At 32.6% G+C, this 15,435-nt stretch overlaps 1 protein-coding gene across 1 annotated transcript in view; it reads right to left on the reverse strand.

The window, feature by feature from the left end:
- IPO11 (importin 11) overlaps positions 1 to 15,435 on the reverse strand; it is a 192,766-nt gene that overhangs the window by 87,926 nt on the left and 89,405 nt on the right. Inside the window, exons 20-21 of the mRNA XM_079144443.1 lie at positions 6,473 to 6,588; positions 339 to 415 (exon numbers count right to left, since the gene is read on the reverse strand). Of these exons, the coding sequence (XP_079000569.1) occupies positions 339 to 415; positions 6,473 to 6,588 (193 nt within the window). The remainder of the gene's footprint in view (positions 1 to 338; positions 416 to 6,472; positions 6,589 to 15,435) is intronic.

Consider the following 15,435-nt stretch of genomic DNA (forward strand, 5'->3'; position numbering starts at 1 on the left):
TGATCTACATCCCTAGCCTTTGACTGTTGTTGTCATTGTCGTTTTTGAGAGAGGATCTTCTTGCTGTGTTGCCCAGGCTGGTTTTGAATTTATGATCCTCTTGCCTCAGTATCCAAACTAGCTGGGATTATAGGTGCATGCTATCATGCCTGGCCAAAAATTATTCTTCTTTAAAGTTATATAGAATAACCTAGAAACTATAAAAACACAATTCAACTTATTTGTTAATATTAGGGACTTTTAAATAATAATGGAAGGTATAATTTATAGTTAGCTACAATATCCCCAAATTAAGGCTGCATTCAAAGATATTAGTAAGATTATGCTTTAATACTTACCAAGAAGTGGTGACATATTCTGAAATACACGAAGCAATTCTGGTGTAATACATGGGCTGTTCTCCAATGTAACTAACCTAGGAAGAAAAATACAGATGATTAAATCATTTTCATGCCCATTAATGCTACCAATACAATAATATAAAGAGGTTCCTCTAAAGAACAAAAATGTAGATAAAATGAAGTTATAAAAATCGAAATTTAAAAGATTACCTACAAACGTTAGTAAATACCTCAAAATAAATACCTATCTACATTATTCTTTATACATACAATAATAGTAAGGAAAGTATTTACTGAAGTATGTATAATAATGCAATTATAATTTTAAAGCAAATGCATGATTACTATGGTGAAAAAGGGGAAAAATTATTTTGTTGTTCTGATTTTCTTGAAATACTCTTGTGCGACATGTAATTTATGTGCCCCTTCAACAAGAAACTGGGCCAATAAATTAGTAAAATAACAGGCTAAATGGTTTCTAAATATGAACTTAATATAACAAAGTGCAATTATAAGCCAATCTAACATTCTTAGCAATCTAAACTATTCAATGTATGAAAAACTGTATAAATTTTGGTTTATTACAGAAGTGTACAGCTAGTTGATCTATCTTCCCTAAATACCAGAGAACTTGAAGGAGAAAACCATGGTTATAATAATAGAAAAAAAAAAAAAAAAAACAAAAACAACAACAAAAAAAAAACCCTATTAAATATAATAACTGCTATCAAAATTCTAACCTGATTATAGAAAGGAACTTCCATAAGGAAGTACCAAATACTCATAGGAAATACACTTAGTGATGATGACATATTGAAACTGTCCTCCTGAAAAGCAGAAAGAGGTCTCAAAACACTGTAAAATCTGTCTACCTCCACATTTATTCATTTGTGTATGAAGGGCCTCTCAAGCAAATTAGTAAAAGATACGAGAATAAGAGAGAATATCAATATATGAACATTAATGGACTTTATATATGCCAAAAATCAATACTTAACAAGTAATTAGATGATGTTATGATTCATAGACACAAAAATCCAACATCCTAAAGATGCCAATCAATATTCACTGTTAAACTATTAAACAGATCCAACACTTATGGGTCTGGGAGTTTTGAGGCAGATACTTGCTTAACTTGTTAGTATAACTTAGTATTAAATCAATAGAAATTAGTTTAGTAAAGAAAACAGAAAGCACAATAAACAGATTCTCCTTGTCAATGGGTCCAAACTATCTGAGGCTTATACTTTGCCTACAACTTAGTCTTTCAAGTTGTTACTCTACTTTCTATGCTAGCATCCATAGAAGAAATCATGCTAATCAAAGGAAGGAAAAAAAAAAAAATCTGAATTTAAACTACATAAAAATAAAGTGACAAGGTGTGTGACTTCAGACTCAACTAATAAAGATGAGAAAGGAGACCAAAAAAAAAAAAAAAAAAAAAAATCAAAGGACTACTCATTACCATTAAAAAAGAGAACGTGACTATTTTGATTAATATCACTGTATATACATATATGTTTCATGAAAACAGTTCTAATTCTAAATTTAAAGTCTTAATAAATTACTAAAAATAACAAAATTTTGTGTAGTAAACATTTTTAAAAGACATACCAATGAAAAGAGTTAGACACAAAATGAGCCACCAACACAAAGAAAACTGGAGTTATTTTTAATAAACCGATATTAAGAAGAAAAAGCAAAATAATGAAGTGAGCTATATAACTGACAAAAAGAACAAATGCATGTAAAACTGCACCTGTGACATACTACAAAATGGATGTTTAGTTCTTAAAATTCATTTAAGTTTAAAAAAAAAACAAAACTACACACATAATGTAGAATGGAAAATATAGCTCAGTGGTAGAACACTTGCCTACCATGCAAAACGCTCTGGATTTGACATACGGTACCTCAAAACAAAAACACCATATAAGTCACGTGTTACGGAAGTAACGTAACAAATTTATAACTGAATCACATACTTAAAGAACAGCAAAAATAAAACAATGTTTGATCAAAGAAGTCACTAAAAAATCTGAAATGATACCAACAATTTTTTTTAAAAGACTATCAAAATTTATGGGAAATAAATAGTTACACAACAATATTAATTCCACAGCTTTAAATGTTTCAGTACTTAATAAGAAAAATAAATTTAAAAAAGAATGTTCTGTCTTCTACATTAAGAAATCCTCTAAAGCCACAGTTAAACGTAGGAAATTAAAAATATGAAGCAAAAATATATCAAAAGAGAGAAACAATTTATAAATCTAAGAGTTCCTTCATAAGGAGGTTTGATAAATGTACTTTAATAAATATATAACATCTTAAAAAGTTTATTGGAGCATTATAATTGTACATAATAGTGGAAGTCACTGTGACATGTTTGTACATACACATAAAATTATTTCATCAATTTCAATAAATACATTTTTAAAAAAGAGACAAAATTATGAATGGCAAACATTAAGCAAACATACAAAAATCTTTCGATTAGTATTTTACAGGATTAAGTGTCCAAACTAAGATACATTAAAAGTCAAAACTCAGTTAAAAAAAAAAAAAAACTAAACTAAAACTAAAAAAGGAAAAAGGAAGTTAAATAAAATAAATAAATGTTTAAACTTATAACAGAGGATGATATCAAAGCTGTAAATGAACCCCTGGTCTCCACCATGTGTCCATTTTCAGTTTATTAGTGAATTCTTAAAATGTTTAAAGAATAAATAGCATATTACAAAAAACATTCCAGTATAAAGAAAATGATTTTCAAAATCATTAAATTGGTAAGATAACCCCAATATAAAACTAAACAATACCATAATGTATAGATCATAGAACCAACTTATTTATAAATAGAGGAAAAAAGAAAATTAGACCAAACACTAACAAAAAACTTTTTTTTTTTTTTTTTTAAAGCAGAACTTCTTCACCCTAGCAAGTAAAGTTTATCTCAGGAAGTCAAGGTTTTTGTAAGAATTTTCATTTTTTAAGAGAAAAATATAATCTCTTGAATACATGGCAAAAAACAAATGGCTTTGTTGTGTTTTTAAATGATGAAAATCATATTGCATTTAATGGTATATAGCTGATATTGCTTATATAGCATTCATTACCATACACACACATACACATATATACACACACCCCTGTTCATATTGTTATATAGCTTATATAGCATTCATTATCCTGTCCCATACATATATATATATATATACACACACACACAAACATACACATTTTCATGCAAGCTTTTTAAAAATTCTGCTTAAAATAATTTATAGTACTGCTATAAATTTATATTATTAGAAAAATGAAGAATAACACTAAAAATTCATTAGTTAATTCTTAGGATGTAAGTCATATATGACAATGAAAAAAACTAAAAGAAGTAGAAAGAGGATATAACAAACAAGAGCAAAATGTAATAAGCAGAAAGTTGGTTCTCTGACAAATCTCTAGAGCAATAGTTCTACAGGAAAATAAGAAGCAATGAAAAAGCAACCACATAATTGGTCTGAGAGTTTCACTTAACATTCATAACAATAAACATCAGCTGGTACTGGTTATCCATAATAAATTCCAATTCTCATTCTTCAACTATTTTATAACATCTCTCCCCCCCATCTCTCTCACATCTGTGTTTACACCTATACGAGCCCATAACTCTCAGCTGATGACCATGCTTCATATTTTACTGAAGAACCCAAGTCTACTATATGGAACAAATTCCTGTATTACTAAACTATAAAATTTGGAAATCTACCTTCCTGTCTCCAGCCAACATGAAGTATCCCTACTGCTATCAAAATTCAGCTCCTCCATTTGAGTTCTGAATTCTATACCTTTCTTCCCCCTTCAATTATCCCACTCTCTCAATCAAGCCCCACACATTTTTCTAGACTTTGTATTTCCAGGCTTACATTCTATACTCTTTTTTATAATAAAAATTATCAAACAAGTTGTCAGTGTTCAGTACTTATTTCCAATTCCTTGTTCAATTTATTAATTGTAATTTCTGTTCCAACCCCTCCACCCAAAACCCTTCTGGCATCTCGATATGGACAAATTCACTTCTCTGTCTTATTTTACTTGGACCATCAGAAACATTTAGCATAGCTGCCCACTCCCTCATTTGAGAAATATTTTCCTCTCTTGGCTTTGTTTTCCTACTATATCACTAGATAGGCTTTCTCTGTCTTCTTGATGGCTCCTTCTTTCTCTATCTTACTAGATGATTCTTCTCTGTTCACAAAATCTTCATCAGTATCCTGCCCTAGGCAGAATATTCTCATCTGACCTTCTCTTCCTACAATCTTACATGGCTTTAAGAGCCATATACAAAGTGTTAGCCATTTTAGAAAATATTATCTCATTCTCACAACAACCATGTAAAGCACCTATTTTCCTAAATTCACAGATAAGGATAATTTATTCAAATGATAAACTGAATACAGCATCACAAACTGAATACAGTGCTATAACTGGAATTGGCATCTATATCTGTTTGGTTCCAAACATGAACTCTAACTCATCAAGAAAAATATATAAAGCTTTTGTACACGATTCTTTAATCTAGAGAAATTTAACTATTATTAATTTGATAATTTTTAAAAATATGTGTCCTAATAATTTGTACTTATTCATTGTGCATAATAAAAGGCTAGGAAAAAAAGAAACTACCATTAGCAGAGCAATGCATTTTTATTATTTGTTTACATAATTCTTTGAAAACATATACTTTTAATAAACACATTAAGTCTGTAATACTGACAAGTCTGAATCTAGCTCTCCATAATATTTTAAAGTTTTTTAACATATAACATCATATAGTATAGACATGTTATAATAAAGCAATTTTGTGCCAGAGATTAGCATTTTAATTTATAATCTGGAAAGGGGTTGGCAACCTACAGGTCATAGGCTAAATCCAACCAATTTCCTATTTCTGGAAATGATATTTAGTTGGAGCACAGTCATGTCCATTTGTTTATATATTGTCTATGATGGCTTCGACACTAAAATATCAGAGCTGGGTAGCTGCAACAAAGACTACATAATCTGGAAACCTTAAAACATTTAGTATCTGGCCTCTTGCCAAAAATGTTTGCCAACCTCTGGTCTACAGCAATCCGCCCTTATACATACTAAAAAATATGAATATAAAAGATCTCAACAACATGCTAATTAACAACCAAACCATCTACCTGTCATTTCAGTTCAAATAACATAACCTGGGAAAGAATATGAGGAACCCAAATCACAAGTAGTAAGCATCTATCTAGTTAAGTTTAAAATTGTTCATTCACTATAAGATCATTGATTTATAATTTGTACCTATAACAATTTCTAAGAATCAAAACTTAATTCTTAGACAACTAAGCAAAACTGACAAGAAAGGAGGGAGGTAGGGCTAACAACCAATGTTCATTTTTTTCTATGGTTAATTTCCTTGATTTACTTTTTTAACTCCAGTAGTTAGTTTACACACTGGAATTTCTAAACCTTTCACATATCATTAAAATATTATCCCTGAAAATTTCTCCATCACAAAGTTTTAATAAAGCAAAAGGATTTTCTAGCATAGCTGCTTACATACTTAGTACACAATTGATAAATGTTTACTGTACTAAACTGCCATGGAAGCAGGTTTGTCCCCCCCCCTTGCCCCCACTTTTTCTTTTAACACTACATACTACTTACTTGATGCAGTAATAAATCAAAAGTATATGTAGCACTAGCATTTTGGGCTAAAGTATAATATTTTAGCACTTATCTAGTAAAGAAAGATAAAGGTTGAGAAATAACTCAATATCCCTCAAAATATCTTATTTCACAGACTGGAAATTTTAAGACAATTTTAATTTGGGAAAAGTTACCAAGATTCTCATTTTACATGCCAAATTCCAGGAGGAGAAATGTCTTTGTCTATGTAAGCCTATACTGAATGGCATCTGTCAAAAAAGAGGAGCTGTTATGTTATCCATTTGAGGAAGTCAATTTCATGTTCTTATTTTTTAAATGTTAAGTATTTATAAAGTGTTTTTACACATGACCTTTACTTTATTGGCTGAGGGAAGGCCAGGAAAAAAAAATAAGATCCATGGTATCAAGTTTTTTCCTCTTACCATAATTCTAAACCATCTTCCAGAAGATAGACATGTGGAGGCTGGGAAACATCTGTACTCAGTTGGATAACTGGGAGCAGGAAAGGGTACAGGTTCTTGCTGTCTGCTCCTAATCCCTAAGGGAAGTATAAATACAACTTGTGATAAGACACTCTAAGGTCCCTCCCTCCCACCAAAAAATTACCTATCATAGAAAAAGCTCTGAAATCAATTTGTAAAAAATAAATCAATTTTTGAGGATGGTTCTCATTATATACACTACTAAAACAAAACTGTTTACAACTAGAAAGAAAGAATCAAAAAATACTATTCAAATGCCAAATGGCAGTAAAAAAAATATACATGCCAAGACTATGAAACATATGCTATTTCAAGAGATTCCAAATATAGGCTACATATGCCTTATCTAAAATGTTTGGGACAAGAATTAATTCAGATTTCAGATTTTTTCGGATTTTGGAATATTTACATATACATAATGAAATATTTTGAGGATGGGACCCAAATATAAACATGAAATTCATTTGTTTCATATACACTTTATACAAATAGACGGTGTTTTGACGATGACCCACCACATTAGATCAGATAAGGAATTTTCCACTGTGGCATCATGTCAGCATATGACTCCTCTGACCACAGAAGAGATATTAACACTGGTATTTTAAATACTATAAACACTCTCACACTCTCACCTGAGTAACTAATCTAAAATGAATATAGCCTAAATGTTCACAAATAAAATAATAAAACTATGATAATATTCATATTTTAGGATTCTGAGGAGCCAGGAAAAAGGACTTGGCATGGAATAAGAAAGAAATCTCAAAAGTAATTATGAATTGGGTTTAAAAGGTGCAGAAGGATATTACAATTCCACATGTCAAGGAATTTTTAAAAATTGCTTATATATTTGTATACACAGTATATGCATAAAAAATGTTACTGGAAGCAAACAGAAAAAAACTATTAATACCAGTTAGATATGGAAGAGAGACAAGATGTTAGGAAGAGAGCAAAAAGAGATCTGCTTTAGGTTTGTATATTTTGTTCAAAAAATAGGTACACCTTTTTCTTCTCCCCATTGGTACTAAAAAAAGGGAAAAAAAAGGGGGGGAGGGCCTGCCCAACCACACAGGCACATCCCCAGCTATTTTTTATATTTTATTTAGAGACAAGGCCTCACTAAGTAGCTTCCGGTCTTGTTAAGTTGCTTAGGCTGGCTTTGAACTCACCATCTCCTCCTGTTCCAGCCTCCCAGTCACTGAGATTACACCCAGTCAGGCACACATTATTTTAATGAACGATTTTTGTTAATATTTTTAATAATTCAAAAAAACAAAGATGGAGGAAGAAAAAGGGATCTAATCTAAAATTCTAGTTTGCTTACTGATGTCAAAAGGGGGCTGATTTGGTGTAGCATAACTATAAATACTTCTGAAAACAAAAAGGATTAAAAACCAATCTCTAAACATAATAACACCATACTCTAATAAAAACAGAAAGGAAACCAAACAATTAACACTTGCTCACTTAGGGAATAATGCAAATAACAATACAGTTTATAGAAAATTACAATGCCATAAAATACATACATGTTCCTCCCATGATGTCATGTATGATAAGTTCTTTTTTTCCCCTACTTTAGAGTGTACAATATTAAGTATAGTTATCACACTATGTAATAAATCTAATCTAAATCTTCCATCTAGTTGAAATTTTGTACTCTTTGTCCAAAACATTTCTCCCCTTCTTGTCCCCTTGAAAACACCACTCTTATTCCTGCTTCTTTGAGTTCAACTTTTTTTGAATCGCATATAAAATCATGCAATATTTGTCTTTCAGTCCATTATCATCTGTGGGACATATACATTTCAGTAGAAATGCATAAAGATTATTCTTAAATGTGTTAACTGTAAGTTTAGCCTTCTCTCTAACCAAAAATCATTTAGAAGATCTTATTAGAGTTTTCAAAGGAAGAGAACTATAAAAACTCCACTGCCTAATAAAGTAGTATACTGGGCCTTAGAACTAAGTTAAATTTCATTCCCATAGTTCAATTTTTTCATAGAAAATAAATAAAAATAATATTAGGACAAAAACAGTCAAATTCATTTTGATTATAAAGTAAACCAGAAAGTTGCTAGGGAAATTAGAATTTACTCAATTGTCTATTAAAATAAGCAAAATATTTCAGCACTAACAAAATTAAAGCAAGCAACTGTTGAACACACAGACTGTCAAAGACTAGTGACTGAAGGATGTCCCAATCCTTGACATGCAACTTTAAAAATGTGAACTGCACCACACTATGAAATCTCAAATCCATCAGTTTTTAAGAAAATATTGGAAGTGATTAAAGAGGGAGAAATCATATTCTACTATATTTACATAAGACATAAGGGGAAATTGAACTTTATAACTTTCTGTGACCTATAATTTTTTTTAAAGAAAAAATATGAATAGTACCCTTTAGATATGACCTTTTTCAGGGTACTGTCTGTGATTCTCTTCTCAAATCCCATTAACATACTGTTTATGTCTCATCTATTATCTCCAACCCAATTTTCTGAATTCCAGGCACTCAAATGAATATAGGGCATCATCTCCCAGAAGGAATCTCAAATTCCTAACACTGAACCAACTCATTGTCTTTCTAAAAAAAAAATTGTTCCTCAAAGACTCAGGAGGCCGAGGCAGGAAGCTCGCAAGTTCAAGGCAAGTTCGATAACTCAGTGAGGCCCTAGGCAATTCAGTGAGATCCTGTCTCAAAATTAAAAATAAAAAGGTCTGAGAATGTAGCTCAGTGGTAGAACACCTTGGGTTCAATTCCCAGTACTAAAATAAAAAAAGGAAGCCATTAAACTTAGTGATAAATTTTATCACGTCCTCTTCCTGGTTCTTCCCTAACTTTACTTCACATCTAAACTATCCTTAATCCTATCTCTTTATTATTCTTCAAATCTCTCCCCTTTTTTTCCATAAATTTTATCTAGATCCTTATCATCATCCTTAATCTAGATCCTTTTTCATCATTTAGAACCTCCAGTGAGCTGGGTACGGTGGCACATGCATGTAATCCCAGCAACTCAGGAGGCTGAGCCAAGAGGATTGCAAGTTGAAAGCCAGCCTCAGCAATGGCAAGGCACTAAGCAACTCAGTGGGACCCTGTCTCCAAGTAAAATACAAAATAGGGCTGGGGATGTGGCTCAGTGCCCCAGAGTTCAATCCTTAGTATCAAAAAAAAAAGGGGGGGGGGGAATCATAACACTCCTTCCTCTGAACTTCAAAAGATGTTCTTTTAGCCTTCTTGATCCCATATACAAGTTCTATATGTTCCCACTTCCAACTACACCAAACTCAGAGAAATCACTATGCTAATTATCTGGAGACAGCTAACAGATTAAACACATGCATTTACTATTGTTCTTTCCTAAAACACACTAAAAAGATAGTTTTTCTTTTAAAAAACTTAAAACCATAAGAAAAAAAGAAGAAAAGAGAGCATTAGAAAAGATAAAAGCAATTCAATCTGGACACTGGAAAGAAAGACAAGTGATACCTGACTCAGTCAACTAAGAAACCGAGGTTTAAACAGGAAAAAAAAAAAAAAAAAAAAAACCTCATAAAACAAAGGTAAGCAGCATCCTGATTTACACTGCTATGCCTCCAAAAGACTCAGGAACTGGCAGTACCAGGCATTTTGAAAAATGTGTGTATATGTGTGTGTGTGTGAGTTTGGAGGACTAGGAGTGAAGAAGTATTAATAATAAGAGAACTCCTAGAAGGTGTTTAAAAAAGCAATTTGATAACAAGATCTCACCCACATCCGCAAGCAGATAAGCAACTGGCTCTCTTCTTGAACCAGCATAAAACTATTTATCTTCTGCTAAGATAAAACAGATACTCTCAAGTCAAAGAAATGGCATGTAATCAAGAGTTGGATATTACATAAAACAAGAAGATTATATTAGCCTTTAGTAGGCAGGAGACTAGGGGATCTTTCACTGAGAAAAGACATCAAAATGTTAACATAGAATGGCTTCCCACAAAATGTATCCAGATCATTCTAATAGAAATCCCACATTTTCAAGCTTCCCACACAAACTCACCCCTTCCACTGAGCTTTTTAGAACATACTCCTAAATCTATACAAATTGTTGATAGGTCTTGAACATGGGAGATGTTTATAGATTATACTGCTCTTCTTTCTTCTGAATATGCTTCAAATTTTTCATGATGGAAAGTAAACAAATAGAAATGAGCAACTAAGGATGAACAGATATGATTAAAATATCAACTATGAAAAATATGACAGAACAATTAGAAAATAGCATCTTGAAAGAAAGCAACACCAAGCAGAAATTAAAGATTGGAAAAGTCTATCATTAATATCCTTGGTATAATAAAACACTGCATTCACAAAACAAAAATAAAATGAAATGTACAAAAGTATTCTTCCATAACATAAGAAGTCACAGACATTAAAATGTAACCAGGAAAGAACTGCTTAATAGAAAAGTTAAAAGACAAAATTGAGAATATCTCTCAGAAATTAAAATGAGAGCACAAAGACAAGAAAAAGCAGGAAATACACAGTAAGAAAAGTAGAGAACTGGTTTAGATTATCAATCAGCTAAGTTATTGCAAGTTTGGAAAGAGAAGAGAAAACCAAGAAGGGGGAAAATAATCAATAAAACACAATTCAGTTATCTAAAACCCTCTAGTATGCATTTTAGTTTGAAATGTCCACTAGGTATCCAGAATAATGGGATAAATGCATACCTACATCGTCATGGGACTGCAAATAGGTACACATGGACTAGGGATGTAGCTCAGAGACCAAGTGCTTGCCTAGTATGTGTGAGGCCCCAGGTTCTATCCTCAGCACAAAAACATACAAAATTTAATTTAAAAAAAGAGAAAATATACCAAGATGATCATACAGTTGCCATAAATGGGAAGAAGGGATGACACACTCAAGAATTAAGAAAAATACCTCTAAAATTCTGAGTAGTCAAAAACTAAACACATACACAACACTCACACACTCTGAGTAGCCAAACTACTAACTTATATGTAAAAGTAGAATAAAGCCATTTCACATATACAAAATCTCAAATTTATCTCCAAGGATCTTTTACTGAATGCCACTTCCATTCATGGGCATCATCAATCACAAAGCAGAAACTGGACATGATGAAAACATGAGACGTAGAAAACAAGTATCCCACAGAAAGAAAAAAAATAATCCTTTAGGTGACAGTGAAAAGGGATCCAATTATAACAGGTAAGCATAAGCCTAAAGTAAAAACTAATCTAGACTAAAGCACATAAAAATATTTCATATTTCTTCAAGATGATGAAAGTACCATAATGCCTGGTGTTTCTGACCATACTGAACCACAGTTTAGATAACAGGTGAAAAATATGGGTTCAATTACATAGAAAACTAGTATAGGAAGAAAAAAATCTAAGATGACTTAAGTTTCTTTGCCTCTGCCGTACTTATACCATTTCTCCATTATTCAATCAAACACTAATGTAGACACCAATGGGAAGAGATTTTACAGATGTAATCAAGGTCCCCTATCAACTAACCTTAAGATAAGGAGATTATCCAGGGAAGCCTACTTATTCACATGAGCCTTTTAAGAGTTTTCTCTGGCTAGTTGCAGGGGCAGTCAGATTCAAGACCTCAGAGGATCTGACAAGCAAGAATTTCTCCACTGTTGACTTTCAAGAAATGTGGCTGAACTCACAAAAAAAAAAAAAAAAAAAAAAAAAAAAAGAAAGGAGTCCCTAGCTGACAGAAATCAAGTAAACTGGAACCTCCATACTATAGATCAAGGAACTACATTCTGTCAACAATGTGAGTAAGTATGGAAATATTTTCCCCTAAAGCCTCCCAGTGAAAACTTGAACTGACACATACCTCAATCTCAGCCCGTTCATTAGACTCTGATCAGAGAATTCAGACACAGTATGCCAGATTTCTGACTTAAAAACTATGACCTATGGATGATGTTTTAAATAATCAAGTTTATAGTAATTTGACACAAAGCAACAGAAACTATTATATTAAGCAAAGGAGTAGTGGTTGGGAAGATGAAATATAAAAAGAAAATTAATATATGCTTCAAAGAGACTTTATACAGTCACAAAACTGACCCCTAATAGTGTCCGAGTTAAATTACAATAACTTTATAGGGAGAGAGGAGGGATGGAAGTGACATAGGGTATATATAGTCCTTCATTTAGCAAGGAAGTCAAGAGGTGATGAAGTATTTAAATCAAGAATAAACAACACATGCATGTTACTTACAATGATTACAAAAACCTAAAAGATCCAGTCATAAGGAAAATAGATTCCATCCCTGAGCAGGAAATAAGGAGGAGCAGGGTCCCTTTTCAAAAGAAAGAAAGAAAGGAAGGAAGGAAGGAAGGAAGGAAGGAAGGAAGGAAGGAAGGAAGGAGGGAAGGAGGGAAGGGAAGGGAAGGGAAGGGAAGGGGAAGGGGAAGGGGAAGGGGAAGGGGAAGGGGAAGGGGAAGGGGAAGGGGAAGGGGAAGGGGAAGGGGAAGGGGAAGGGGAAGGGGAAGGGGAAGGGGAAGGGGAAGGGGAAGGGGAAGGGGAAGGGGAGGGAAGGGAAGGGAAGGGAAGGGAAGGGAGAAAATCTTCAAGACAGGCACAAGGATGCACACCTATAACCCAGTTATTCAGGAGGTTGAGGCAGAAGGATCAGAAGTTCCAGGCCAGCTTCAGCAATTAAGACCCTGTCTCAAAAAAAGAAATTAAAAGGGTTGGGATGTAGCTCAGTGGCAAAGCATCCCTGAGTTGGGTGATAAATCCTAAAAACAACAACAACAAAAGGGCTGGGGGTGTAGCTTAGTGGTAGTGCCCTTCCCTAGTATGCATGAGGTGCTGGGTTCAATCTCCAGTACCACAAAAAAAAAAAAAAAAAAAAAAAACCAGAGCTGACTCCTTAACCTATCTATATCTAAAACAGGTCAATATATAAACCTTTAAAAGAAGAAATAAAATCTACCACATTCTCTCATTCCTTGGGAGTTCTATACATGCTGGTCAAATTGTCTAAAATAGCCTTAACATCCTCATCCCTAAACCCACCATCTCATTAAAAACTTTTTTTTATTAAACACTATTTAACAACATTTGGATACCATCTCTGCCAGGAGGCCTTTTCCAATATGCCATTTTATCCTTCAATCTGAGACAGATAACCCAACACAAGTCCCAATATCACCACATTCTCACTGATAAACGAGTCCTTGAATAACACAGCTCATTTTCCTAGACAGTCACCTTACAAAGAGCTTGCCCTGGTTACTTCTACATCTCAGTTCCTAGTACTATGCACCACACATTGTAGGCCCTCAAAAAAATTTTTTTATTGTATAAATTAAATGCTTACTTCCACTAAAGTCAACTATTGCAGGCTAGAAAGGTGATCTTTAGCTGGTTATAGAGCTCTGCAGGCAAAGACTACCAAAGTTTGAGTTTCCAGGTTTGTAAAAAATAAAAGGGAAAACAGAAAAGATTACAGTATTATCTGTTAAGAACCAAAAGATGGCCAGTTTTCAAGAAAGAACACTTGCCAATAAACCTTAATTGTCCCAAATGATTAAAAAACATATTTTAAGCTAATGTCTTAACCTCACTATCAATTATTATATGCTTATTTCAAAAAGGGCAGATAATTATTTGATACCCCTGTCCTATACAAACATATATGGTAGTTCAATATCATGATTAAAGGGCCCAAACACTCCACAGAGTATCCCAGGCTTACTAAGAGTCCCTGAAGAAATATGCCTGAGTAGAAATAAAAAATGAGTTTTTTGTTTTTGTTGCTGTTGTTGTTGTTTGTTTTTAATTCTTTCTCACAAAACTCCCCAGTTGAATCTAAAAGCACATTTTAGCAGACATACAATACAAAGAATCTGGAGGTCATTCTTAGTTCTGTTATAGATGTAGTACAAGCTAGTCACTAACCTTCTGTTACAGTTTTTATATTCTCTTCTACAAGATGTATATAATTTTTATAGAATAATCATAAGAATTAAAGGGTAAACAGAATGAGAATTGTGATTTTTGTTTTAGCAGGGGCAGGCAGAGTATTACTGTTTAATGGTATAATTTCAGTTTTACAAGATGAAAAGAATTATGGAGGTAGAGGGTGGTGATGGATACACAATATTATAAAAGTATTTAATGCACTGAAAATTATACTTAAAATTGGTTAAGATGGTATATTTTACGTTACCTAAATTTTATCACAATAAAAATTATGGGGGGAGATGTGCTTTAAAATATTTTGTATCACTATTTAATTACCTAGAACAGATATTTATAACTATATAACTCATCCTTAAATATTTATGAAAAGAATAAGTTCATATCCCCAAATTGTCAAGGAACTGAGAAAGGTTTTTAAAAACTAACATAAAATTTTTAGAGTAGTAATTCTTAATTTAGAAGTATATCTCTCCAATGGAAAATTTCTCAAACTCAGAAGTGTGGGCAGTAAAATCACTGGAGTATCCTCAGACCAAGATATTTTACATCTTGGCCTTAAGCTTGTCCCTGTCTATAATGTTACAACTACAATTCACTTTACCGGTTTAAATGTGAACTAAAATCCAGTTTGCTCTCTCTGACGTTTCAGATTCCCCTCTGTTATATATATTCACCATTCAAAATTAAAATGTCTAACAAGAAATTCACAGCTCTTCCCTCAGAAGCAATTTACCTGTTTTTTTGCCTTCCCAGATAATGAAAGGGAAATTTTTTATTTTAAATCAAAGATAAAGTGCAAAAATGTGGAGTAAGTTGATGAAGAAGAGCCCTGAACACCAGGAAAACTGTATGCACAGTACAACAGACTGCACAAATCATGAGTCTGCCATCACTGAAGACCACAACATCTAGTAGAATAAATTAA

Source organism: Sciurus vulgaris, assembly GCF_902686455.1.
Source record: "Sciurus vulgaris genome assembly, chromosome: 6".
NCBI lineage: Eukaryota > Metazoa > Chordata > Mammalia > Rodentia > Sciuridae > Sciurus > Sciurus vulgaris.